Source organism: Penicillium vulpinum (assembly GCF_028829585.1).
Source record: "Penicillium vulpinum strain IBT 29486 chromosome Unknown utg000004l_segment0_segment0, whole genome shotgun sequence".
Lineage (NCBI taxonomy): Eukaryota > Fungi > Ascomycota > Eurotiomycetes > Eurotiales > Aspergillaceae > Penicillium > Penicillium vulpinum.
This window is the reverse complement of record NW_026643244.1, coordinates 2,558,722-2,585,605: the sequence shown is the minus strand read 5'-3', so window position 1 is coordinate 2,585,605 and position 26,884 is coordinate 2,558,722. Positions and strand designations below refer to the sequence as shown.

General features: G+C 47.1%; 11 protein-coding genes across 11 annotated transcripts; 9 read left to right on the top strand and 2 right to left on the bottom strand.

Moving 5' to 3' along the window:
- Positions 1 to 1,655: 1,655 nt before the first annotated feature.
- On the top strand, positions 1,656 to 3,239 carry N7479_009482 (nucleic acid/nucleotide deaminase domain-containing protein; the record flags this gene model as incomplete). Its single annotated transcript, XM_057257175.1, has 1 exon — positions 1,656 to 3,239. The coding sequence occupies one exon, from the start codon at positions 1,656 to 1,658 to the stop codon at positions 3,237 to 3,239; it is 1,584 nt and encodes a 527-aa protein (XP_057104633.1).
- A 308-nt stretch (positions 3,240 to 3,547) lies between these two features.
- Positions 3,548 to 4,456, top strand: N7479_009481 (uncharacterized protein; the record flags this gene model as incomplete). Its single annotated transcript, XM_057257174.1, has 1 exon — positions 3,548 to 4,456. The coding sequence occupies one exon, from the start codon at positions 3,548 to 3,550 to the stop codon at positions 4,454 to 4,456; it is 909 nt and encodes a 302-aa protein (XP_057104632.1).
- A 1,571-nt stretch (positions 4,457 to 6,027) lies between these two features.
- On the top strand, positions 6,028 to 9,079 carry N7479_009480 (Short-chain dehydrogenase/reductase SDR; the record flags this gene model as incomplete). The annotated part of the gene is made up of 7 exons (XM_057257173.1): positions 6,028 to 6,403; positions 6,493 to 6,665; positions 6,745 to 6,979; positions 7,060 to 7,214; positions 8,186 to 8,360; positions 8,415 to 8,768; positions 8,817 to 9,079. The coding sequence occupies 7 exons, from the start codon at positions 6,028 to 6,030 to the stop codon at positions 9,077 to 9,079; spliced, it is 1,731 nt and encodes a 576-aa protein (XP_057104631.1).
- A 409-nt stretch (positions 9,080 to 9,488) lies between these two features.
- On the bottom strand, positions 9,489 to 10,700 carry N7479_009479 (MBL fold metallo-hydrolase; the record flags this gene model as incomplete). Its single annotated transcript, XM_057257172.1, has 3 exons — positions 9,489 to 10,077; positions 10,144 to 10,284; positions 10,348 to 10,700. 3 exons carry the CDS (start codon positions 10,698 to 10,700, stop codon positions 9,489 to 9,491), a joined length of 1,083 nt encoding a protein of 360 aa, XP_057104630.1.
- Positions 10,701 to 11,305: 605 nt separating this feature from the next.
- Positions 11,306 to 13,071, top strand: N7479_009478 (Major facilitator superfamily domain general substrate transporter; the record flags this gene model as incomplete). The annotated part of the gene is made up of 6 exons (XM_057257171.1): positions 11,306 to 11,545; positions 11,597 to 11,875; positions 11,928 to 11,968; positions 12,024 to 12,736; positions 12,787 to 12,995; positions 13,045 to 13,071. 6 exons carry the CDS (start codon positions 11,306 to 11,308, stop codon positions 13,069 to 13,071), a joined length of 1,509 nt encoding a protein of 502 aa, XP_057104629.1.
- A 602-nt stretch (positions 13,072 to 13,673) lies between these two features.
- N7479_009477 (flavin-containing monooxygenase) lies at positions 13,674 to 15,781 on the bottom strand (the record flags this gene model as incomplete). The annotated part of the gene is made up of 5 exons (XM_057257170.1): positions 13,674 to 14,284; positions 14,338 to 14,593; positions 14,653 to 15,013; positions 15,068 to 15,309; positions 15,365 to 15,781. The coding sequence occupies 5 exons, from the start codon at positions 15,779 to 15,781 to the stop codon at positions 13,674 to 13,676; spliced, it is 1,887 nt and encodes a 628-aa protein (XP_057104628.1).
- An 850-nt stretch (positions 15,782 to 16,631) lies between these two features.
- On the top strand, positions 16,632 to 18,904 carry N7479_009476 (fungal specific transcription factor domain-containing protein; the record flags this gene model as incomplete). The annotated part of the gene is made up of 4 exons (XM_057257169.1): positions 16,632 to 16,698; positions 16,751 to 16,865; positions 16,918 to 17,878; positions 17,939 to 18,904. 4 exons carry the CDS (start codon positions 16,632 to 16,634, stop codon positions 18,902 to 18,904), a joined length of 2,109 nt encoding a protein of 702 aa, XP_057104627.1.
- Positions 18,905 to 19,422: 518 nt separating this feature from the next.
- N7479_009475 (alpha/beta hydrolase) lies at positions 19,423 to 20,538 on the top strand (the record flags this gene model as incomplete). The annotated part of the gene is made up of 2 exons (XM_057257168.1): positions 19,423 to 20,315; positions 20,373 to 20,538. 2 exons carry the CDS (start codon positions 19,423 to 19,425, stop codon positions 20,536 to 20,538), a joined length of 1,059 nt encoding a protein of 352 aa, XP_057104626.1.
- Positions 20,539 to 21,237: 699 nt separating this feature from the next.
- On the top strand, positions 21,238 to 23,283 carry N7479_009474 (flavin-containing monooxygenase; the record flags this gene model as incomplete). The annotated part of the gene is made up of 5 exons (XM_057257167.1): positions 21,238 to 21,527; positions 21,589 to 21,870; positions 21,928 to 22,085; positions 22,136 to 22,753; positions 22,817 to 23,283. 5 exons carry the CDS (start codon positions 21,238 to 21,240, stop codon positions 23,281 to 23,283), a joined length of 1,815 nt encoding a protein of 604 aa, XP_057104625.1.
- Positions 23,284 to 24,785: 1,502 nt separating this feature from the next.
- On the top strand, positions 24,786 to 25,829 carry N7479_009473 (Glycoside hydrolase family 2 N-terminal; the record flags this gene model as incomplete). Its single annotated transcript, XM_057257166.1, has 1 exon — positions 24,786 to 25,829. One exon carries the CDS (start codon positions 24,786 to 24,788, stop codon positions 25,827 to 25,829), a length of 1,044 nt encoding a protein of 347 aa, XP_057104624.1.
- Positions 25,830 to 25,844: 15 nt separating this feature from the next.
- Positions 25,845 to 26,696, top strand: N7479_009472 (Glycoside hydrolase family 2 N-terminal; the record flags this gene model as incomplete). Its single annotated transcript, XM_057257165.1, has 1 exon — positions 25,845 to 26,696. One exon carries the CDS (start codon positions 25,845 to 25,847, stop codon positions 26,694 to 26,696), a length of 852 nt encoding a protein of 283 aa, XP_057104623.1.
- Positions 26,697 to 26,884: the final 188 nt, after the last annotated feature.

The window sequence follows — 26,884 nt, the reverse complement described above, 5'->3', positions numbered from 1 at the left end:
TGAAGCCCATAGCCCAGCCCAACCCAACCCGCAAATGGGCTGGGCTTTGGGCCCTACCCTCGGGCCCACCGGTGGGCTATGGGCCTGAGGAGAAGCCCACTGCGGGTTAATGGCCCCCCAAATGGGCCTCAAACAGTACAAATATACTGAGAATTCAGAAGTTGAAACCCCCTTTTAGGAGTTTTAAAATTACCCTTCGTTTTACCCCCGTTTCTAGGCCTTTTTCTAGAGGTAATATTTTACTAATTTAAATGGTTTAGAATTAATTACTAGTTGTCTCTCTATATCATGTTTGAAAACGCGAGAAAGCGCATTCTTTGGATAATTTATAAATTACAGAAGTTCACTTTGAAAGTAGTAGTACTTCTACAAATCCAAAATATATATCGAGTATCAAGACATTAATACTAACCTATTTTCTTAGTATCGCGACCTCCATAGGTCGGATTTTATTCAAAATCGAAAAATATACCTATATAGCTCTTGTAATTCTAAATTCTAAATTCAAATTCTACACAAGTAGCAGAAGGGTTAGAATACAATATCGTATAGCGACTACAAGATGCCGGTTGAATCTGTCTTAATAGGCTTTAACAGGGGCCTTATAGACCCCCACGAAGAGGCTGTGGGTTGGGCTGGGCTTCGAAGGTTAGGCCCACAACCCACTGCTGGTTGGGCTTTGGGCCCGGGGTTCGGGCCTATTTATGGGCTTTGCGGAACGCTACATTTTACAGTAGGTCAATTAGCTAACCTATCTGAATTTGTCGTGGGGCAGTATATCGGAACCTTGAGCATTCTCTTCTCTGGTACTATTAATAGTGCGACAATCCTTGAAAATCCCAAGAGTAGAGACTTATATATATTGTTTGTCTTCGCGGAGTAGGTAGCATCGGACTCGGCCAGCCATGGAGACCGAAGTGAGAGGGTGCTGAGAAAGACATGGGAAGCGCTTAGACGTTCGCAATTTCATTGAGATGGGAACTTAAGAAAGAGACTTGGTGCTTCAGAGTGAAGGAATTAACGTGGTCAACCGAGTATCGGCCCCCTTTCGAAGGTCACGGGTCGTTCCAGAGTTCTTTATCCCAACGCTTGTGAAATTACGGAGTACCTAGACCGTACTTTACAGGGTCCCATCATTCCGCGCCCCCTATTTTTCTGGCTACGCTAATCTCAAATCAAACACCTAGAATTGTGATATGTATGATTAGAAAGGCGGTAGCCAGGGTCCTAATACTCGCCCGTCACAGTAATGTTTCTGTAATGATACGTATTTGACAGCACATCTGGTCAAGAAGAAAATTGTACTATTCAGAATTTTTTTTTCCATAAGAATCAGATCCTCGATTTTGGCGACATCAAGGCTTCCCCGATTATATATGGCTGTAAAATGTAGGTACGTGCTTGGAACTTTTCTGATGTTGATTTGTGGCCTCAGGGGGTGCTTGCTGACCTATGGTTTGGCGCCGTCCTACCGAACTGGACGAGGCACCTCAATTCCAGCCTTATGCACTGCCAGCACATACGCCGCGTAGGCACGACTCTAACCACTGATATATATTCTCTACGTGTCTCAACAACCACTGATCCTTCATATCCTCGAGATTTCCCTTGCTGTTCCCTCCTTTTTGGCCCTCTTAGATCACCACAGGCTAAAAATGGGAATACCATCGACCAAGGAGATTGATGAAGTTGCTAAAGTTGTTTGGGCATCTCATATTCTATCGTATTGGAATCCTTACACCACTCCCATGCCAGATAAGCTACAGTCGCCATCTGACGGAAACACAACTGATGACGATGAAGATTATGATAACAGCTCTGACATTGACGGGACAAGTACAGACACTGCTATGTTGGCAGGTGGTGATGAAGCACTATGTGAGAAGTTTCTAAATTGTATCAGTGAGCTACTCGCCCACACAAAGGGCGGGAAACACGTCACTGCTGCCGCGTTAAGAGAGAAAGAGGGTTCAATTGAGATTGACATCGCTCGAAACACCGGATTCAGCCACAAAGATGATAATTATATTTCTTCGCTGACCCGCTTCCTTGCCAGGCGAGGTGAAAGTAACTACTATGCTACCCACCGGTGCGATTTATTGCGGATTCTAACTATGTCTCAAGGTGTTTCGCATCAAGATGCTGAGGACGATCACTATTTTCTGCGCCAAACGATAGTATACAATGCTAGTCGAGTGAGCGATGCCGTGACAAAGGCAGTGGGGCTTCTGAATGGGTCACCGTTCTGTCCTGTCCCTCGCTCGTCTATTGAAAGCCAGTCTAACGATTCGACCTGTCTCCTTGGCTGCTGTTCTAAAGGACACCCATTAGCCTCCAACGCAATCGAAAGTCTCATACTGCAGCTTCTCAATTTCGATTTCTTGAAATCTAAATCATTGACTTCACTGGAGAGGGAGGATCAAATATGTCAGATTGTGGAACTTGCAGCTCTGGCCTTGCGCTCATCGCAAGAAATGCAGGCTAGGTTGAAAGATATACTTCCATGCGCGGATCCATTGAAAGTGATGAAGATATGGCGAATTGTGGCAAGGCCAGCGACCGATCTTTATATCTTATCCCGCATTTCCTGGCTATTGCCCAACTTTCGGTCGGTCGTATTTATTAAAATGTCACCGCCAGATCCTATCCGACTCCAAAAGCGCCATAAGAAATCGATACAACAAGCTTGGAAGAAGCTTCAACTTCCGGCCATGGATAGAAGCTTACCCAATAATATTGCTAAAAAGAGCGGCGAGTTCAAAAGGGACTGTTTTGATATCCCTTCAGTTCACTGCGAAATACAGCTTTTAGCACGCTACGAGGCGGAACCTTCGCTCACACCGACAATTCTGTACCTTGGATGTAGCAAAAAAGCCTGCTTTCTCTGTCAACGCTTTTTAGCCTTGTCATCTTTGAAGCTGCGAGTCCGTGGCTGCCATGGTCAATGCCACCCTTCATGGGGCATCCCGCTACTCAGCTTAGACACCACGCAACCGCGAACAAGGCAACTATGTGAAGCCATTAAGGAGAAAATAAAAAGTCTCATCGACCCAGAACCGTTTTCTAAAACGGTCGCTGTGCAGCAATCGTCAGCAGTCTCTGAGTTGAATTCTACAGACATGCTCGTGATGAAGCGGCAACATGCACGTAGAGAAATCACTGATAGGAGAGGCCAGGAACACCGCGAAGCAACACAAATACTGTATAGACACATAAACTCCGCTTTAGGGAGAACATAGCTAACAAACAGACTTCCAGACTAAATCCCAGATCTGTCGGCCCAAAGAAAATATTCTATCGAGACTTGAAGTCTCTATGCGTTATGTGTCAAATGCCCCGTCCCAAAGACGGGTTGTGCCACCACTGCCGCTCCACCTGGTACTGTTCCAAAAGATGTCGGGAATTGGACCAGCCAGCGCACAAGCTTGTATGCGCACGGTATCGTGAGCTTCGACATAATCGACCATCAGATGCGCACAGGATCGGTATTTGGTTTCCGAGAGATACGAAAGAGCCAGTGCTTGTATGGGCACCTATAGTTTTGAAAATGGGAGAATACCATGCCGATTTTGATGCGTTTCTGGGTCCAGAACATGCCGTCATGTTCACTCTACCATTTAATCAGAATAAGAGGCGGGGGCTGACGTTGGATCACCAAATCACGATATATTATCAAGATTGGGACGAACCGCCGGGCAAAACCAACCAATCCATTCAACATGCTGTAGAGGCCTGCCACGGTATGCGAATACCTTACAATCTCTGTGGAGACTATGTTGTAATGAGTGGTAGGTATGGGGATCCGCCATCTGAATATCTCGATATAGACTGCGCCGACTTTCGACATATCCTCGACTACTTCAGCACATATTTCGATGACACAATCCGCGAGACACTTAGTGGTGGCTCAGTGAGAGCTGTTCGAATCAACTGTCCCCTTGAGCAGAAGCTCAACAGTTGTGAGGAGTTTCAATCGGTGGTTGTCGATCGTGATTTCCCAACCAGTAATATGGTTTCAGGCCTATCAATGGCACTCGAGGATCCGATATGGATATGCCAGATCAATCAAGATGAGCTCAAGCATGGAATCGCGCTACTGGATGAACCACCAGAGAATCCTTGGCAAAATCTCCATGCTGAAATTCTATCAACTGACATAGATCCAGAATCTGAGGGCTGGGGTATGTCTAGTCAGCCACCCTGGCGCTTCGATGGGAGTGTTATAGTCATGCGAAGACATGGGGAGGATCTGGATGTCGAATGGGTGCAGCACATATGTACTTACTATCTAGAGGTTCTTCAACCGCTCATTGCAAGGTCACTATCTGGAGAATTATCGCGTGGAGATGTCCTGGCGGAGGTTACACGCGAAAGGATAATGGCATGGAAATCGGTAGCGACTCCAGGAGAATTCATGAATCCCAGGCCAGAACGTGGATTTGTCGAGAGGATATGATCTCAAGATGATCAGTAGCAAAATGCAGCTGGAGCTCCCCCTTGAGAGATTGACAAACCTGTCATTATTTTCCCGGATCGACGCTTGCACTTGATCTCATTATTCAGTTCTGATCCCTTTCTCTTTTTTCGGTCGCTTGGGGTGTCTCATGTCCCGATTCAGCACTGCTTTCGAAAATTTGTTATGTGTGCTTTGTTCTACGAAGGCAACACCCCCAAAATAAAAGATTTGTTGTTTGGTGATGCACCTCAAATTTTACAGGTTTCTGACCTTTTGATCATGTCTACATAGTTATCGATACCTTTTGGAATCTTGCTCCAACTCCGAAAAGCACGTATTAGTTTCGTAATCATTTAGAAACTGCTCAAAGTATGAGGCTCCTGGTTATAATTTGGTATAAGGAGAGCCTAGGTAATCATAATGTAATCAGTTCTCATGGAAGTCCCCCGAGGTTGGCTAACTCATTATGTAGTTTTCTCTAAGGTAGGTATGTACGGTCTCTACTTGGAAACAAACCCAGTCCACATGAGGTCCCCGGGCGGAGTTCTGCGACATCGGGAACCCAGTTTCAACCACATTTGGCATGAGCTTTTCGCCTCCTTGACACATACCATTATCTCAGTGCTCCAAACGCTATCACGAGACTTGACTGAATATCAAATTCGTGGCAAATTGTGGACCCACGCATGTCGGTTCACAGCCTTGAAGTCTTCCGGGCTCATGGGCTCCGGTGTGGGGACTGATATAGGGGCTGAACTATCCACGATGCCTTGTCGCAACTTCCAGTTGCTGTTAATCTTGATCGGGTCGGTGATACGGATACTTCACCCCAAGTCGTGCAACGCCGAGACGGAGCTTACCCACCTTTTACCAGGCAACAACCTCTCGATTACAGATTTTTGATAATTAGCACCCAAATAGTCACCTACATCTGCAAGACCGAAGTCAGTGAATACGTCACTAACCTTTCCAGGGAGTGGAAGTGAGAAATCCCGGCCTGTTCAGCGGTACATAGGGTGCACGTCGGTGAGTTAGCAGGTCACAGTCAACCAATATTGGGGGCAGGCACTCACCAAAGCCATATTGCATGTCTGTGAGCGTTTTATATGCACTCAAATCGGGACATAAACTCCAAGGGAATTTTACATACTACATTGGCAGTCAACCCGTGACCTTTTACTGGAAGGAAAAAGAGTTTTCAGGGGCGGAGATTGTTGCTACGAGTGACACATTCGTAGCCAAGGCTCCCTTTTAGCTTTCATGCCCTCGAAACGAAATTTGCGGCAGCAGTACTCAAATCACTGAATGGCGTTAGAAGTCCACTACCCCGGATATGGGCCGGTTACCCTATTTTGGATCGCCGCCCCGGCAAACTCTCGGCAACGATCCTTGTCGGGCAAAACGCGGGGTATGGTATCCTATGTCGGCCTGTCATACAAGCGAAGAACTAGCTCGGAGGGTATAGTGAGAGCTATAAGTGGCATGGCTGAGATCCGCAGTTCTCAATGTGACATTTCGAGACCCCGCAAATACCTACAATCATACACTGCACACCTACAATTTAGCTCACAATGCCTGTTCCCAAATATACCTACACCGGGCCAATCAACCACGCCGTGGTGCCCGATCTAGCTAATGCCAAAGGTAAATCTGTTATTATTACCGGAGGCGCGAATGGAATGGGCGAAGCCATGGTGCGCGCTTTTAGTGAGGCCGGTGCCTTTGTCACCTTTGGTGATCTTCACCCCAGAGGAGATGATCTCGCTAAAGAATTGAACGCGAATGGCGAAACCGCCGCGTTTGTCAAGTGCGACATTACGGACTGGGACGCCTTGATTACACTATTCGAAACAGCCAAAGCCAAGAGTCCGCATAACAGCGTTGATATCGTCATTGCTAATGCGGGAATCTCGCGTGCCTCAGGTGACAGTCTGTGGAACCTTGATGGTAAGTCTCTATCCGGTGACTGAACACTCAACACACTCGAGCTTTACTTGCGAATAATTACGGGTACGCAAGACATTGACAATCCACAGACCCCAATGGCGCACCAACCAAGCCCAAACTCAACATAGTCCGTGTCAACATGGACGGGACATTCTATACCTGGAAACTTGCAGTTCACTATTTCAGGAAACAACCAGATACTGCGGACCGAGACCGATGCTTCATTATTACTGGAAGCATGGTCGCATACATCGATTCACCGGTAAATATATCGTCCAAAACTCCCTTGGATTGCTCGTGGCTCATGCAAGTAATAATTTCCCAACTAACCACACCATTAGGGAAACTGGGAATACACAGCGACCAAATACGGCCTACGCGGCTTCATGAAGACCGTGCGTCGAAACAGCTGGGAACAAGGAATCCGAATCAATTACGTAGCGCCATGCTGGATCAAAAGCGCTATCCGTACCAAGGAGTACGAAAATTGGCTGATTGAGCGTGGCGTCGAGTTTGGCGAACAGGCGGATTGCGCTGGCGCAATGATCAGGATCGCCTGTGACAAATCTATCAATGGTACGTCAGCTTACTCTCTTTTAGTTCCTATCTTGTCTTAAGACAAGATATTATAGTGATATCATAGCTAATGTTACCAGGACGCTCACTCATGATTACCCCGAGAACTGTGGCCAAGGAGGGTTTCGTGGACGTAGACAAGGAAGACTATTCCGACCCCAAAGACGAGTACTTCGCGAAGAAGCAAGCGTCGCAGTTGGTCATTATCGAGGATAAATGGCTGGATGATTATAAAGTGAGAATTTACAAAGATGAGTGACATTTCATTGCTGACTCTGCGCAGAGACAGGGTCAAGGAAGGCCGTTGTGAGTAGCAGGTTTTACTAGACTAGTCTCGCCTTGGAAATGATTTTTGTTTAAAATTGTATAGTTGATCAGTAAGTATGCTGCGCTCAAAATATCTCTCATGCAAAATCGAATATATCTGCAAATCGACCCTCTCGGTATGTTCAATACGTCGGCACATCTCCATTCGATAATCCGGGGAATGCTTCGGTAAGAATAAAGCGACCATTCGGTATGTCCGGCTATGCCGGCAGTGCCCAGCCGAACTGCAGATCCTAGTAAAGTGTGCTCATTAGGATGAGTCTAGTTCATATACATATACTGAGGTGAAAGGCCGTGAATAAGATATTGGAATTCATCAAGTTATACAATATAAACTTTCGCATCATGACACTTCCTGCAAGCATCAATATTCCCTCGTCCATGTACGCGTGGAGGAAGCATAAGGGAAACCCAGAGCCTGTGAGTAACCCCGCATTTACCAGGAGTAACAATTGCTGATAGCCACGCTGGTCTGGGAAGAGGTCCCAGTCCCCACCACTCCTAAGGGAGGATTCTTAGTGAAGTTGCTAGCTTCTGGAGGTGAGTATTTGATAACTGGTGTTGATCTCCAATGTTAGCTTAAGAAAACGACGTTAACAGCCGCTTGATAGTGTGCCATAGCGATCATTCACTTCTCACGAGTAAAAAGCAACGTCCTTGGTTCCAAGAGAAATATACACTGGTATCCTCCGAACTATTTCTCCTACATCAAGATACGTAGAATTCCACAGGCTAACCAAATTTCCTTGTTTCAAGGGCCATGAAGGATGTGGCGAGATTGTACAAATAGGCGAGGACGTGAAAGACTCTGGTTTCAGGCTGGTAAGTTCTCCGCAAGGAGTATTTCAGGAGACACAATAGGCCTAACAATATGCACAGGGAGATCGAATCGCAACGATCGCTGTTCCTGGCTGTGGATTAGACGACTGCCCTGAGTGCTCACGGGATCTTGCTCAGCTGTGTGAGCAAGCCCACCATGCTGGTATTGGTCAGGATGGGTTTTATGCGCCATATGCCGCGCTGGACCTTCGGGCAGTTGTTCATGTCCCAGAAGGTTTGTTTCTATGATCCTTAGATCTTGTGCGACTTAAGCTCACAAATTTGGCAGGAATTCCGTCATCTGTCGCAGCAGTAGCAACGGATGCTGTCAAAACGAGCTATCATGCCATTGTGAGACGTGCAGAAGTTAAACCACAAGAGACTGTATTTTTGTTCGGCCTGGGAGGCCTCGGATTTAACGCGTTGCAAATTGTCCTGCATATTGGGGCTAGAGTCATCGTTTCTGATATTAGACAAGAACGGTTGGAAGAGGCTGCAAGGTTCGGTGTTCCTCGACAAGATCTAGTGCCAGCTGGAAAGTCAGTGCAAGATTTTGTGCTCGAGAATGGGTTGCAGGGCAAGATTGACACTACCCTGGATTTTGTGGGCACACACCAGACCTTTCAGGATGCACAGAACATTGGTAAGCATTCTACAATAAAAGATAGTTCAGGGGCTGATAATTGACCAGTTCGAAGAGGAGGGAAACTTCTGTGTGTTGGTACTCTTGATGAGGAGAATACAATCGACATGAAGATTGGCATTCAGAAGAGACTGAGCATTATCTTCACATATGGCGGGCAGTGGAGAGATTTGGAGGAAGTCCTGGATTTGATCTCGAAGGGAATGATTCGCCCACAGGTTGAGACTGCTCCCTTGAAGGAATTCCCCCAGATCTTGAAGAGTGTCTGTGATGGAAAGGTCAAAGCCCGGGTCGCTTTATTGCATGAGTAGTGTAGCATCGCAGTAACACGTCGAATAATGCTATACATACCAGGCTATAGAATCAAGTATGGATTTCAATATTCTAGTTCGAGTGGGTTCTACTATGTACAAACTCTTCATCCTTTTTTCGAGTCCTCCTTCTATTGGGCAGTTGGACGCTCAGTCTGAAATATGTTTTCGTAATTTCTACTCCCAATTGCCCCGGATATCGCCGGTTAAATCTTTAGATGATACTATAAAATTTCTCTTCGATCAACAAAATCCAAAGGTCCCTCGTAGAATAACCCAATTTGTACAACAACATAGACAGTGTACACAGATCAATAGGCCAAAATATATCTCGACACTACATGATGGAATCACACCAAGCATAGTGATAGCTTTAGAATTCTCATTTAAGTAACTGAATAAGCGCCTCTTACAAGCCTTTCGACTTCCAAAAGGGTTCCAGATCTCGAAACCAAGTCCACTTGACATTCTGGGCCCAACCCTTCTCCTTCCAATTGTTGAGACTCAATGGAAAGTGATCCACCTCATCTCTGACGGTTGAATCATGTGCAATAATAACAAATATGTTTTCGTCGCAGTCCAATTCTTGCAATTGGTCACGAGTCCTTTGTGCAAGGGGGACATCATGACCGAAACACATCTCGTATACCGTATCTGTTGGTTTCCTTCCTCTAGTGTGCTGTAAATCATCGAAAATACTTCCAGGGCAGAAAGGCACATCGCTTTGTGTATTATATGGATGTGGGGAAATTGATGCAGGCACAGGGAGATATTTGGATGGACGGAAGATGCCTGCGTAATGGCAGATGTCTCCTCCCATCATGACAAAGGTAGGAGGGTCGACAGTTGTTCGCGCTAGACCGCATAGGTGCCCGATTGCATGTCCTGGGCTGTCTAGGAGGTAGAAAGATCCATCGCCGAAGTAATCGACTGCAGGGAATTTCCCAATACGCAGGGCATCGGGTCCATCAAATCGAATCTCACGTAGGTTTCGACCACTATGATAAGTTAGTTCAAATTTCGAAAGATCTTGAAGTTTATCCAGTAATGGCACTAGGACTTACGCATAATCGCTTTCTCGGATTGGGGATTTGGGATTAGCAGGATAACCAGGCAGCATGGCATCCGAAAACCCGGACCCCACAATCAAATCAGTGCTGCTAGGGAAACTTGATGGGTCTCCTATGTGGTCCCAATGCCAGTGGCTGTGAATTGATTGTTAGTTGTCTGTTGAAAATTTGTAATGGAAATGCTTTGGAAGTAAATACCTCCAGATAACCGCATTAATACTTTCTCCAGGAATTCCATTCTCTTCCAGGATATCGACCACGTTCTTTGATACTTGTATGTCGTAATTCGTTGTGGGTATATAGTCTGCCACGGTAGGCGCATAGTTTTGATAATCCTTGCGGATTCCAAGATCAAACACCAGCTTTTCACCTGAGGAATGCTCCAAAAGGAACGTCAAAACGGGTCCGGGTTTCTTTGTTTCCACCCAAGGGATAGGGGGCTCCATGAACCGTTTGATGATAGCAGGCCCAAAATTGACCGGGTTGATCATTTTCACACTCACCACCTCCTTGCCAGGAGGCAGCTCAATGTTTGGACGACTACTTGCCATGTTTATTTGAAGTTAGAATATGCAAGATGAAATAAATATAATATGACATGGTGTCTTTTCTATATGAGAACAGGTTGCAAATAATTTGTGGGACTCCCCGCACTGGAGCGGCATCGGCGGTGTTTTCACTATCGGTATTTCCAGATCAGGATAACCACGAGAATCTTGGAATTTGCCAAAACACTCCCCCACAAATTCGGCTCTGAAATCCTTCTCTCTCGAAGTTACAAACTTTCAAGGTTTCACTTCGTATACGTACGCATTTCCCCGCATTCAACCACCCCGGACTCTCCGGAAGCTAGGCGCTGGTAAAATCACCTGTTCATGGACGGCTGCACAGTTATAATAAACCTTTCGGTTATACTATCGGTAATCCTGCTACGGATTTTCCGTCGGCTGTCTTATTATGCCTACATGATAACCACAATATTATCCACAAGATGGAGCTAATTTTGCCCAGAAATTGGCATTCAGCAGCTCGGTGTGGATCTGTTCCCCACGATCTCAGTACGATATGTCCGGGGATAAAAAGGGGCTCCCAGCCATCGCCGTGAGGCTTGCTTTGCTCTTTTAACACAAAATCTGATTCAGGTCAGATATTTACCATGAGCTCAATTAAGGAAGATGTCTCCCATATTTCGCATGGCGAGGAGGGAGTCATGAAAAAACTCGACACCGCGCACGGCGATGAGGCAATCAGGGTTCTAGCCGCATACGATGGCGATCAGACCTGGACTCCAGAGGAGGAGAAGAAGCTATGCAGAAAAATCGACCTCAAGCTACTCCCTGTTCTGTGCGTCACCTATGCATTTCTTTATGCTGACAAGGTCTTGCTTGGACAAGCGGTATGACTACCTCCTGGCCTACACCACCGCATGAACTAATAATCTTCACAGGCTCTTTTTGGAATCAAGGATGATCTGGGCTTGAGCACTGGAAATCGCTTCTCCATGGCTTCATCCATCTTCTACCTTGGATTTATCTTAGGGGCTTATCCAGTCACTGTCCTAGCCCAGATGTTCCCCATCGAACGCGTTGCTTCTCTTGCCATCATAGTTTGGGGAACCACTCTGATCGTTACGCCCGCTTGTACGAACTTCCACGGATTATACGCGCAAAGATTCTTTCTTGGCTTCACTGAGGCTGGCATCAGTCCGATTTTCATGATGATCGTCGTACGTAACCTTTACTCCTATCGTCAGACAGTCTCAGCTCACCGTGATCTAGGGTGGATGGTACAAAAAGGATGAACAATCCCTGAGAATGGGGTACGTTTCTTCATTGACGTCGCGCCTGTTTGATCTTTAGCTGACTAGCTTCTAGTGCCTGGTACTCATGCACGGGTTACGTGTCTATTTTTTCGCCTCTTGTTAACTACGGACTTGGGCACCTCGAAGGAAGGTTATCCCCGTGGTTCTATATGTACTTTTTTGCTGGGGCTCTCACCATCATCTGTGGTGTCGTGGTTTACTTCGTCCTCCCACCTGATCCCATCCGAGCCAAGGGTTTCAACGACAGAGAGCGCTTCATTGCTGTATCGCGCATGAAAACAAACAACTCCGGAGTCAGAAACACTCATTTCAAGGGTAGTCAAGCCATTGAGCTCTTGACCGATATCAAGTTTTGGCTCATTTTCTTCTACGCTGTATGCAGCATGTTCGCGAATGCCCCGATCTCCACTTTCCAAGCTATTATCATTGATGGATTTGGCTTCAACCCACTCAACTCATTGCTTCTCATGATGCCTTCCGGCTTTTACGCTGGTACCATGATGTTGATCATGACATACCTGGCTTACAAATTCCCCGGTTGGCGTTCATATCTCATCATCATCTCCCAGGTGGTTACGATGGTTGCCTCCCTTCTGCTCTGGCTGCTGCCTCGGGAGGAACTTGGAGGACTCCTTTTCGCCTGCTATATCCTGACGACGACCGGCGCTGGGTACGCAGTATCAATGGGCCTTTTCCTTGCGAACAATGCTGGCTATACCAAGCGATCGCTCGCTTCCTCGGGATTGTACATTGGATACTCTCTTGGTAGGTTATCCCATCACAAATCTGGGAGTACTGTAACTGATCTTCATTAGGCAATTTTGCAGGGCCTCAGGTCTTCCGAACCCAAGATTCCCCTCATTATAATCTGGGATTCATCGTGGTGCTTATCACTGCCATCGTTGCGGGTCTCTTTGTGTTCGTATACCGCATACTTTGCTCAATGGAGAACCGTCGCCGTGATAAGATGGGAACTGTGGAAGGCTTCGAACATGCCTATGAAGACGATTTGACTGATAAGATGGTGAGTGACCCGAGCTCTAATTTGCTTTCATTTATTGACAGATCCACAGAATATGCAATTCCGGTATTCACTGTGAGAGTAGCGACGATAGGCAGGTTCGGGGGTATGTTGGTAGTGGTTTGGGAAACTTGAAGTACAATAGGTAGTTTAGTCTCGAGCTCAGGAGAATATAAGTCTTTTTCTATGGTGGATCTACGAAATAATTGTTGAAATCTCGCTCTAATTAATCGTCATCACTCAACGACCTGTTTCCAATCACTTGAAATTCTCTTTTCTTGGAAAATTCCAGAAACACATTCATTATCTCTTCAAACGTACACGAGCTGCAATCTGCAAAACGAAGTAGTAATCCTACATCCGTGCAATATTTCTAGAGAAGTAGCGCCGAATGGAGTAGTATTTAGATAAGATGATTCCAAGGTTGTTCAGTAGATGTCATCAGCCCAATCTGGCTCGTGCGCGATCTGTACGAATAAGGGAAGGGGGAGGGAACCCAATTTTATATGGTCTAATTCTCAACGGACACTTGATCTACTGATCACTCTTATCCTAGTGGGGAGCGGGATTGAACAGAATAAGCGGAGGAAAATGTATATTCAAGGTGCAAAGTATGTAAAAAAAAAATGATGGCTACAAGGGATATATATCGACAGCAGGAGCGCATACTCAAGTGTTCATCTATTTTGCTACCCAGCTCATATCATCGCGAGATTGAGCTTCGGGCACCGGTTTGGCAACCTGCACATACCATCCCAGATCGGCATCCTCATTCATTTCCCACTCAGTGAATCCATTGCCCAGGAAGCGGAACGGATTTCCCGAGTTGTAAGCAATGTCATAGTGTTCCGAGCGGATCTCGCCGAGCAGGCGGCGGAACAGGATAGCACTGCCTGCGAACAGATGTGTCACTCGGCCATCCACGGTGCCTCTCTTGTACCAGCTGCTGCAGGAGCCGGACCACACCAATGTCTTGTGGATTTCGTCTTGATATGTGCCGAATGCCTTCACAGATGAGAGCTTTGGAACCATGTATTTGATATCTTCTGTGGCGATCTTCTTGATCATCTTCACGAAGTAGTCGCCTGTCCAGTTCAATGCTTCGACGAGGGACCCGTGACCACAGAGGCAGTTGGGGCCAGCCATTGTGAAAAAGTTGGGGAAGTCGTCGGTTCCCACTGATAGGTAAGAGGTAGGCTCATTCTTCCATTTCTGAGCTAGGTCAACTCCGTTCTGGCCGACCAGAGGATATTGAGGGCATTTAGAGACGTCGAAGCCAGTGGCACAAACCACTAAGAAGGTATGTTAGAAACGAAGTGTAAGTTCGAACAAGGGATGAACTTACAAACATCGCACTCAAACTCCTGCCCATCAGCAGTGACAATACCCTTCTCGGTGATCCTGGTAATTGTGCTCGAGGTGAGGCTGCAATTCGGCTTTGAGAATGACTCTAGGTAGCCAGGGCCCGGGGTCACTCGACGGCAACCGATCTCCCACTTGGGAATAAGCTGTTCGCATAGTACGGGATCGTGGTTGAGCTTCTCAGCCATCTGGGCCGATGCTAGTGCCACGGTCTGTTCATTGTACTCTCCTTTAATGAACTATATGATGGCGCATATTAGCGTTTGGTTAGGCGGAGAGCTGAAGGCTTTGATCTTACCAATCGGAATGCCTTATTAGTACGGTGGATAATCCCTTTGCGGTACTCCCGATGTTGGACAGGATCGCGGAAGCGCTCTTTCTCTTCTTCGAGGAACTCGGGGTTTGTGTCATCGGTTTCTCTCCCAAGATGCTTTGAGGGTGGAACACGATAATAGACCCAAGCTGGACCACGAATAAAGTTGCGCACCGTCGTACCTGGCAGTTTGACCATTTGAGGCACAATCTGGATGCCAGAAGACCCATTGCCAATAACAGCTATCCGCTTGTTGGAGTAATCGAAGTCATGGTCCCACCGTGCAGAGTGCGTAACATGCCCTTTGAAATCGGAAAGCCCGGGAATCTTGGGCCAGGAAGGGCTTCTATGGAAATGTTAATTGAGCTTTTTCTCGAGTTGAGACGGAGTGAATACTTACACCAAGTTACCTTGGCCTGAGATCAAAATGTCGCAGTGCTCTTCACGCTCGACTCCATTGTGCTTCACAATAAGCTTCCATTTTCCCGACTTTTCCTGCCAATAGGCACCAACAACCTGGGTTTCTAACTGGATATCACGGTCAAGGTTCCACTTCTTTACTGTGGCCTTGATGTACTCTTGAATGGCAGGTCCGCTGGAATAGAAGCGGGGCCATTCTGGGTTAGGATCGAATGGGAAGGCCTGGGTATATCTGTCAGCAGAGCATCCAAATCAGGAGCAGCTGTCGTGGACTTACATAGATATGAGAGGGCACATCACATTGCACTCCGGGGTAAGTATTGACTAGCCATGTTCCTCCGATCTCGCTTCGGCCTTCGAAGATCGTGTGATCAACAAATCCCTGGAGCTCAGGGTAGGCATGTTGGAATTTGTGAGCAAGCACTAGCCCAGAAAAGCCGGCACCGATCGTGATGATGCGGAGTTTGCGGGGGTTTAAAGCGTATTGGTTATAGAATGGAACTGAGTATTCGTTGAGCGGGTCGCTAGTTGTGGATTTTGGACCATTATCGGTGTTGGCGTTGATACGGTCAGCGAAATGCGAAAGCAGGCTCTCCGGAAGGTCCTTCGCGTCTTTGGTGGTGAAAGCCGCAGGGACCTTACCATCCGCCACAGGCGATGTTGGTTGGTCTGAGGTCACGATTGATGGTGCCATTGTCGCGTGGAAGGTGATTTAGAGGGTCGGGGAGAGTAGAAGATCCTAGCTGAACTTGTGGTAACCAAAAGAGTCTCTGGTCAAGTAATGCGATCGACAGATTGGACTTCTTCATTCATTTCGTTGTCGAAAGTCCCCAACTTTATACTAGAACCGAAATGCGGGAGAAAACCCCCGCTGCGCCTCCATCCCTGCCTGCCTAGGCCACCAAGAGGACGTGCCGAGAGATCAACCCATCCTGCCCCACCTTGCGCCGTGACTTTACTGAAGCAAATTGCATGCCGAAGTGCTCAGTCGTATGTGCAATACTCAGGTGAAGAGTAGCCGAGACGTGCTTGTGGAACGAGGCTAGCGGGGCACGTGCCTTCGGCAATCCCCCTTTGGAAACACCGACATGGTTTGCATCTTATCGCTATCTCGGCTGTAGGCGATAATGAGGTCAATCTCATGAACCGAAAGTCGATTCCGAGTGATTCTTCGAATCACAAGCATCCTTCGCTACTTGGTTTCGCTCAAATTAGAATTGCCTGCGCGGCATTAATCAGACAACAGACAGTCTTCGGCCATCCAATTGCGAACAAAGTTGATTGGAAGTGGAATACCCATCGCCCGACTACGTGGATACACAAACAGTTCAAAGCTAGATGGGGATTGGGACATTCCCTCGAGTGCTGAGTGGTATAGGTACCTTTGCCTATATCCGACGTCGGGAAGCTCCCCACGGCCTGCATTCCCGCCCCCGATCACCACGTGGCACACCATCAACCTCATCTCTCGGCGATATTGAAATAATATTGACAAATGATGCGGATGGATCCAAGCTCTGCCACCGCATTCCGTGGCCGCGACGATGACTGAGTCGCAGTGGGTGCAATCCGCCCCCGGCACGGAAAAGCGCAAACGCGCCGGACTCGCGTGTATCTCGTGCCACTCAAAGAAAGTCAGATGATCCCCAAGGTCCATCTATAGCATTTACCTGTACTAAACCACTTTCACAGATTAAATGTGATCTCCAAGCTAAGATACATGAAGGCCAAAACAGTTGCAGCAACTGCGCTTCAACTGGGAAAGTCTGCAGGTTAGTGTCGCCCTTCTTGAAATACCCAACAAGGGTCATTAATCCTGACGGCCTACAGCCCTCGGCCATCTAAGCGCGAAAGAGGTCGACTAGCTCCTGATATTGGAAAATCACCCGCTTCTCCCCTGCCCACCGATTCTCGTGGCGACAGTCGGACCGACCTTGCATTCTCAGACTTCACTGTGGCGCAAACCGATACTGTTATTGATTCCCGCGATGTATACATGCCTGTGGGTCAAGATATCTCACCTCATAATCTACTTCAGCCAAGCTTTCTCGGCTTTGATTCGGGGCTTCTTTCACAGCACGAGCTGGCCATCTTCCACACAAGTCAGGGTGCTCAACAATCTGAGGCGACCACGTCGGAAACAACTCAAATCAACAACACACCGTCGGTATTGGATGCTTGGTCATCGAGTTGGGTACCGTCACCCCATGAGCGGTCAAACGGAGTTCAAACGGAGGTTGTATTGCGTCCAGCTCGTGGTCCATTGGATAGCAGCACTAGCACAATCACACATGATGCTGTAGAATCATCGGCGGGGTCAGAGAAGAAGGAGCCGAGGAGCCCTATCGGTTTGCAACCAGATCTGCGCCAAAGCTTCACAGAAACATACTTCGAATACTGCTATACCTGGTGTCCAATACTCGACAGAGCGACGTTGTCGAAGGAACTCGCAGAATCCCCACTGCTGGACAACGCAATTGCGATTTTAGGGAGTCATGTTCGTCCACCCCTCGTACCACATGCAGGGCCAGCCGTCTATTACGATCGCGCCCGACGACTGTTCTACGAGGAAGAGGAGGAAGACCTGATCGCCACCCTGAAAGCGATCTCCCTCTTTTACTGGTGGGCACCCCGACCACCGTCGGTAGTACACAGACACTCTTCCTGGTGGTGGACTTCTATTGTGATTAAACTGGCCCAACAGGCTGGATTTTATCGCGAGTTCGTTACCGACGTGTCTAGGTATAGAATCGAGCTATACATTCTGCGCCGAATATGGTGGACTGCCTTTGTGAGTATGTCAAGTGTGTTTATATTGCTCTATTTGATAAACACTAAACAATATTTTCAGGCCCGAGAGCGTTTGACCGCAATCTCTCAGGGTAAGCCGTGCCTGATAGACCCCGAAGACTGTAATATACCACCACCATCCGTGGAAGATTTTCCGGAACTTGAAGACAAGAGCAAAGCTGAAGTATTTGTGTATTGGGTTCGGCTATGTACTATTATTGGACGCATCGCAAAGAGACTGTCACGCTCGGCAGCCTCACCCTCAACTACCCAAGCCTTCCCTGCGGATTTGGGCAAAGAACTTATTGACTGGGTTCGGTCACTCCCTGTACATTTGCAGCTGCCCATTGAGTCGCGCCATACACCGAGTTTTGACCGTGATGTTCATCAGCTGCATTTGCCTTATCTCGCCGTAATCATAGTGCTTCATCTGACAAGACCGTCACAATCGCTTCCACAGGCGATGCGACCCGCCACACTCGCAGGCTCCTGCATTGCCCGCATTCTCAAGGATTTTCTGATCAGGAGCGAGATGAGATCTTTGCAGCCAATTACTTGTTGGTACGTTAACATGGGCTTTATGGCTCTCCTGCAGGCATCCAGGAGCGAGGGTCTCAAGGACGGCGCTACTGCGGATCTCGACATTCTGGGTCTCTCTATCATGGAGTTAAAAAAGATGTGGGCAACTGCCGGAATTTTTGAACAGACCTTTGAGCGTCTACGATCAAACGATAAATCCCTGAAGTCGGGAGACCTTCCTAATCGCCATGCAGGAAATGAAAAATTCGCTCGAGCTCTCGGCTCGGAGGATGAAGACCTGCATAGTGACATAGACTGGGTAGATTACTTCCCATTTGTCTCCAGTCAGACGAGTGTCGTTGCTGAAAAACTTCTGGTTCAACAAAAGCAACACACGGGCTTCATTTTCTGGGATGGCTTGGGCGACATAGCCTCCGACGTGATTCCGAACTGTCGGGAATTCATGGAAGGGCTGGAGGGCTGGGCTGATCTCAATGCCTTCACGTAGTCTACCTTTGGAATATATGCTGAGCTAAAACGACACCGTCAGTTACGCCTTTTTGGATTAGTATTCAACTAGCCAGCCAGATAGCGCTTATATCCAATAAGTCGCAAGCTATGCCTTGGCTCAACTGCCTAGATAATTGTCTATGAAATGAAATAATCAATTAGCCCACGTCAACCCGCTGTCGGCTATGATCTTAATTCCCAAGATACAAGTGTTTTTTAGGTCCATTGCTATCTCGATTAGTACAAATACAGATTGACAGCCCATAGTGTTCATTTCAATGTAAAAATCACGGGACCTGTTCGGTGATGATACGACTCATTAATATAATACCAGTTCCGATAGCCGGGGCCATCGGCAATTCCGGCATTTGACCAGGAACTTGGTACTAACTAGCAATACAAAGCTATATTCATAGTTGAGCACGAAATCGACACCAAGCCCGATATAACGACGTATCCGCAAGCAATCAATTTGGCAACAGTACAGTGATTTTGTTCGTCAAACGCTGTCACAACATGTGCGACTTCTCAAAATACGGAATTCCCAGCGAGGAGTGGCTACGCGTGGAGGCCACTTTACCAGCCGCGAAAGAGCAGAGCCTATCCGAGTTGAAGCAAAGTGTCAACGAGAGTAGAGAAGTCATTGCGCAAAAGGCGATGGCAGAGTTTTCGGATCAAGTCTTCACGCAGGACCATTCAATTTCTAGCCGTGATGATTACAAATTACAGGCTAGAAGTTATCGTCCAGTCTCAGCATCTCCCACTGAGATACTGCCCATTTACATGCACTTTCATGGCGGTGGTTTTCTGTTCGGGACCTTGAGCTCGGAAGATACGATATGCTCTCGGCTTGCCATCAACGCACAGGTGATGGTTGTCAATGTCAACTACCGGCATACTCCCGAATACACGTACCCGACTGCTTGGAATGATGCCGAAGACGCCTTTCTTTGGGTGTGTGACAACGTTGCTCCACTAAACGGTGATCCGGACAGAATCGTTGTCGGTGGAATATCGGCTGGCGCATGGCTCGCCGCTTCTTTGACACAGGCAGCATTGAAATCGGAGCTCCCAGTCCCCCCAACACTTACTATTTGTGGCCAGTTACTGATGATACCTGCTCTGGTTTACACCAAGTGTTATGAATCTCAAATGTCCCAAATACAGGATCCTAGTCTCTCATCATATTCTCAAAACGAGAACGCGCCCATCCTGAATATGCGCAGGAAACAACTGTTCAATGGTCTTTTGAAAGTGGAGAATCCAAATCCAAATGACAAACGGCTCAATCCTGGACTTCTGCCTTCTGAAGATGCGAAGAAGTTGCCACCAACAACTCTTGGTGTTGCTGGGTATGATCCTCTACGAGATGAAGGGTTACTATATGGCAAACTATTGGCCGAAAATGGGTGAGCAAATCATCAACCAAGCCCGATCCCTATCTCCCTATTAACGCAATCTCAAAGTGTACCGACCAACGTCAATATCTTCAGGGGTGTACCCCATGGATTCCGAAGATTTGGGGACAGACTATCAGTTTGCAAGAAATGGGATCAGGTCATGGAAGACGGAATTCGGTGGACTTTGGCAAAGCCTTCTACCTCAGGAGAGTTTGTCATACATGAACATTAAGTCGCGTTTTGGAGTACCAATATACCAATGGACAAGGATATTGATGGATACATATCTGCGTGTTAGAGATATATCATTTTGTAGGACCTTTGATAGTCGCCTTAGTAAATCTTTAACTTTCTATCTGTCTGATCAAACAGCTATCTATAGTGGTAAGGCATGTAACAGTACATGATGTTTGTCTATGGGATATTGGCCAGGCTCATATCTCTTCCCACACAAATTAGCTACATAGTTACCAGGAACGGTCATATTCCACCTAACCCATCGACTTGATGACACTAACAATTGCATCCGGCATTCACATGCAGTCCGGTCGGCTTTACTCCTATTTTCTTCCCCCTTGTGACTTCCCCAGATTCTCCACAAATAAACGCGGGGTACATCAGGTGGACCGATGCCGGAGCACGTTTTCGGCTATTTCGGTTGTCTTTCGGTTATCTTAACATGGAAAGCCGAGTGACGATCTTTCGGGACACATAGCGGGATTATCGCATCTTCTCTGTTTCATTGACTCGGGGTTTGGTGGCCAAGCCGGAGGTGCGGCACAAGCTACCCCTCCAATATCCATAGCAAATTTTATTTATGACAATCATAATGCCATGCTTAGGAAACAAATTCTCCTCTTCAAGTCTGATATAAGCGTCTCAATCTATTTAGCACCTAAGGCTCTTACCAAAATTGCCCCTGCTTCGAACCATGTCACCACCCGCAGCAATCATAGAGCCAGCGGCTTCAGAGCCAGGTCTCCAGAATATATTTAGGAACAAGACCACCAACAGCGCTCATCAGCATCGTCTGAACCCCGAGTATACCATTGTTGAAGACCCCATCGGCACCCGGCGGCCCCTTCGCGTAGTCTGCCTCGGTGCAGGGTACTCGGGTCTTATGATGGGTATTGTCTTTAACGAACGTATGAAGGATGCCAACGCAGAATTTCTTATTTATGAGCGAAACGCCGACTTGGGAGGAACTTGGTATGAGAACAGGTAATTTTGATAAGCGCTGGGCTATATCTGCGACGTGGGTTTAGCTAATATGTCGGTATAGATACCCGGGATGTCAGTGTGATATTCCAGCGCATAACTATGCCTACAGCTTTGCTGCAAACCCAGAGTGGCCAAATTATTACGCAACATCAGAACAAATTCATTCTTACATGAAAGATGTGGCCAAAAAATATGAGGTTGAGAAATATATTCGCCTTCAACATTCAGTCCAATCTGCTATCTGGAATGAACAAAAGGGAAAGTGGGATCTCCAGATCAAAAACGGTTCTACCCTGATCCGAGATGAATGTGATGTCTTTATCAATGCTAGCGGTGTATTGAAGTATTTATTACCTTTCCTGTCTTTTCTCGTGTGGATGCTGATATGATTACATCACAGTAATTGGAAGTGGCCCACAATCGAGGGACTGGAAACTTTTAAAGGAAGACTCATGCACTCAGCAAAATGGGATTCTGGCTACGACTTTACCGGGAAACGCGTTGCCTGCATCGGAATTGGGTCATCAGGCATTCAGATCGTCCCTAAGCTCGCCAGTGGTATGTTCACGTCTGGTCCATCAATTCTATCGGATGACTGACTTTCCTAGTCGTCGGGAATATGGATTGCTACGTCCGAAGCCAAACTTGGATCAGCCCAGCTCCTGGAATCAACGAGCCAACAGCAAATGATCCAGAAATGGACCAGGATTATAATTTCGCAGAAAGTACTTTGGAGTTATTCAAGGATCCCAAAGTTCTTCGCGACTATCGCGCTGCCATTATGAACAGAAGAGCAGAAAACTTCAATCGTGTGATTGCTGATTGTGACCTTCAACAGCAAGCTCAAGATATGTTCCGAAAGTCCATGACCGACCGTTTGGGTGACAGTGAAAAGGGAAAGCGCGCAGCTGAACTTCTAATCCCCTCTTTTCCAGTTGGATGCCGTCGCCAAACACCGGGGCCTGGTTTCCTGGAGGCTATTACCCAGGACAACATTGAGTTGAGATGGGATGATATCTCAAAAATCACCGAGCGAGGAATTCTTACGAGAAGCGGCGTTGAGTTAGAATACGACATTATTGTCTGCGCGACGGGGTTTGACACTTCATTTAAGCCTTCATTCCCATTGGTTGGCCGCAACGGAGTCAACATGGCGGATAAATGGGAAAAGGACGTCCCGAAGGCATACATGAGCATGTGCGTGCCGGACTTTCCCAACTACTTCTGTATGCTTTTCCCCCTTCCGCCGTGAGGCTTTTTTTTTTTTTTTCCTTTACTTACCTGTTCAGGCTTCGTCGGACCCAATTCACCATTGGCAAATGGGTCACTAATTCTCGGAATCCAAGCAACCGCTGCCTATATCTACAAATGGATGGAGAAGATGCAAACAGAAGGTATTCGCAGCTTCGAGGTCGACGATGACGTCAACGAGGAGTACAATCAGCATATTCAAAAGTATCTTGAGCGTACAGTGTGGACTCGAGATTGCCGTAGTTGGTATAAGCGAGGTACCATCGATGGCCCGGTTATTGCTATCTATGGTGGGTCAATCTTCCACCTATTGGAGGCTATGAAGAACCCGCGCTGGGAGGACTTCAAAATGGATCGAACGCCGGAAGCCAAGATTAACCGGTTCTCGTATCTGGGTAATGGAATGACTCTGAGAGAGACCAAGGGAGGAGACATCGGCGCCACGCAGACGCTAGACTTTGACGAATTCTGGAACCTGTTTAATCTCCCACAGGTCCATGATTAGAAGATATGCGGGGAAAGCTGTATATACAATTCCAATTACTTTGTTCCTTTTCTCTCGGGAAATATCCAAGTACATAAACTAGATAAATATGTACATAAATATTGTAGCTTGGACCCTTTCAGATGGCACTAAGTACCGAGTCCATGTTTTCATCCTATTTTCACGTCATCAACCGTAGTGCCTGTACTACAATATTCAAAAACTACCTCTCATCGTCATGTACTATGTGGATCAAAGAATCAAATCATACCAACCCATGACGCGGGGTAGATGGGCACGGATGCATATTAGGAATATCGGACACCGATTTTGATGCCCACTTTAACCTTTTGATCTGTTTCTTATTGGTCTGTTTCTGTTCTTTGAAGACCTCGTAATCCTATGGGACATATAAAACTTAGAACAAGCAGAACAAGAAGGGGAGAAATAAGAGGAAGATAGTATACGGAGTTTTGAACAAGCAAACAAAGCCCTATGAGGCTTAGAACCAAAATCTTCCTTATTTTATCTGATTAACCAAAGAGATAGGATGGAAAATATTTTCCTAGGATTAATTACACCTATAGGAACCCTCCACCTATAGGAACCCTCTAACCTCGGCTATCGGTGCAAACCAAGTTATTTTCCTTAATCAACTGACTACAACTATCGCGGAATTGTTTCCGGATGTGTGTCTTACTCCAAGCCACACCGCGTAGATATGCTTTTACGTAGTTGTAAACCTTAAAGGGAAAGTCACTAAAGTCGATTGGGAAACCAACCCGCAGCTTAAGGTTATTTGGTTGCGGTGCCTCACCAGAATAGGCTTAGGGCCTCGATCTCCGCACTATCGGGCCTTGACACCATTCAATCAATACCCGAGGAAGATTTTCTGGTTGATTGCCGACACATGAGGAAATTATGCACTTACAAGGGGATCTAGGACTGGAGCTATGGAACTGGAGGGCATAATACATCACAAATTAGATATGAGACATGGTGAACAACAGGATGGGTTTGAATCATGGCCAAAAGAGATATTGCCTCAAGTATTCTTTCTGTAGTGACTTTGCACATCTAAGTCATTGAAGGGCATTTCTCCTTAATTCCGGGGTTAGCACCGGACCCGACATCATAGGTAATGTAAGATGCGGCTACTTCATAACACATAAATGCCGAACTCCCCCGACCCACCCCCGCAATATGGGGTGCATAACTCAAGACCCTGACTTAGCACCTTGGCAGCACCCACAATTAAAGCATCGATATGATATACGGAAAAATTTTACCTCGTAGTTGGCTTGACACTTGGACCCTATCTCCTACTATCCAGACTATTATGCCAAGCTAGTCAATCACCGATGCGGAGAGTATCTAAGGTCTCAATTACCGCTGTAAGTTGTAGGAGTAGTATATAATCCATCGAGTTTGCTGGCTATCATGTCTCAATCAGCTCAGAACGGTATTCGCATCACCAGTAACTATTGGACACCTCGTTCAATAACATAGAACATCTGATCGCAATGAAGTTCCTAGCGGGAGTGTCGTTGTTATCCCTTATTTCTTCTTCGTTTGCTGTCCCTACAACCGGCAATCATCCTCGCAATGAATTGGCTCAGGAAGAACAGCCCTTGATCAAGCTAAAGCCCCAACGGACTTCCTCCCGAGAGCTTGTGAACCTCGATGGTCTGTGGAAGTTCACCCTCGCTTCCGGTCCCAACGACACTGCTCAACCCTGGACCGCACCATTCCCCAAGGGTGGCCTCGAATGCCCGGTCCCAGCCTCTTACAACGATATTTTCACCGATCGGGATATCCACGACCATGTCGGATGGGTCTACTACCAACGTGATGTTTTCGTTCCCAAAGGCTGGTCAAAGGAGCAATACTTTGTCCGAGCTGAATCTGCTACGCATCACGGTCGTATCTATGTGAATGATCGCCTGCTTGCTGAGCACGTCGGCGGCTACACACCTTTTGAAGCCGATATCACCGAGTTTGTAAATGCTGGAGAGAAGTTCCGCTTGACAATCGGTGTCAACAATGAGCTCACCCATGAGACGATCCCGCCTGGCAAGATTGTGGTGAGTGAGAACACCGGCAAGAGAATTCAGACCTACCAACATGACTTCTACAATTATGCTGGTCTTGCTCGCTCCATTTGGTTGTACTCTGTGCCTCGTCAACATATCAAGGACATCACCGTTGTCACGGATGTTGACGGCAAAACTGGACTCATCAACTACAAGGTCAAGCTGTCCGACAAGGCGACTGGGAAGGTCAAGATCTCTGTGGTTGACCAGGAAGGAGTCGTTGTCGCAGATACCTCTGGAGCTGAAGGTACCATCAAGATCAAGTCGGTCAAGTTGTGGCAACCTGGTGCCGCCTACCTTTACCAATTGGAGGCCAGCATTGTGGATTCCCGCAACAAGGTCGTCGATACCTACAGCCTAGCTATGGGTGTGCGCACTGTCAAGGTTGAAGGGTCAAAGTTCCTCATCAACGGCAAGCCGTTCTACTTCACCGGATTTGGAAGACACGAAGACACCGCAATCCGCGGCAAATGACACGACCAAGCATACATGGTTCACGATTTCCAACTAATGAAGTGGATGGGCGCAAACTCTTTCCGAACCTCACACTACCCTTACGCCGAAGAGGTCATGGAATTTGCGGACCGGAACGGAATCGTCGTTATCGACGAAACCCCCGCCGTGGGTCTGAACATCGGCTTGCTGGGTATCTCCGAAGGCACAGATCCAAAGACTTTCAGTACTACCAACGTCAACAACAACACCCAGAAAGCCCACAAGCAAGCCATCCGTGAACTTTTCAGCCGGGACAAGAACCACCCCAGTGTTGTTATGTGGTCGATTGCCAACGAGCCCGCCTCCCAGGAAGATGGAGCACGTGAATATTTCGAACCGCTGGCCAAGCTGGCTCGTGAGCTTGACCCAACTCGTCCCATTACATTCGCCAACGTCGGCGACGCAACATACAAGTTGGATAAAATTTCGGACCTGTTTGATGTTAGCTGCCTCAACCGTTATTACGGGTGGTATTCCCAAACAGGTGACCTCCCAGAAGCAGAGGCGGAGCTTAGAAAGGAGATGGCTGGCTGGGAAAAGAAATTCAACCGGCCGATTATCATGACTGAGTACGGCGCAGATACTCTTGCGGGTCTTCACTCTACCTTTGGTCTGCCTTGGTCTGAAGAGTTCCAAACCCAAATGCTGGACATGTATCATCGCGTGTTTGACAGTGTTGAGTCCATGGCAGGAGAGCATATTTGGGGATTCTCTGAGTTCCAAACTAATATGGGTATCAATCGAGTGGATGGTAACAAGAAGGGTGTGTTTACCAGGGACCGAAAGCCAAAGATGGCGGCACACAGTTTGAGATTGAGGTGGACAAATCTTACTGTAACTGAGTAAAGTTATGATTGTCCAATATATTTGCTTAGCTTAGTTGTATATACAATTATCAATTGCGATCAATGTCAACTAATTTCCACCCAAGTTTGCCCCTTTTACGAAAGTGTAGTTATCAGGGTTTAAATTGGTGCCTGAATGCCTTAATTTGGCCTGATGGGAAATAACTTAAAAAACGCAAGGTTTAACCG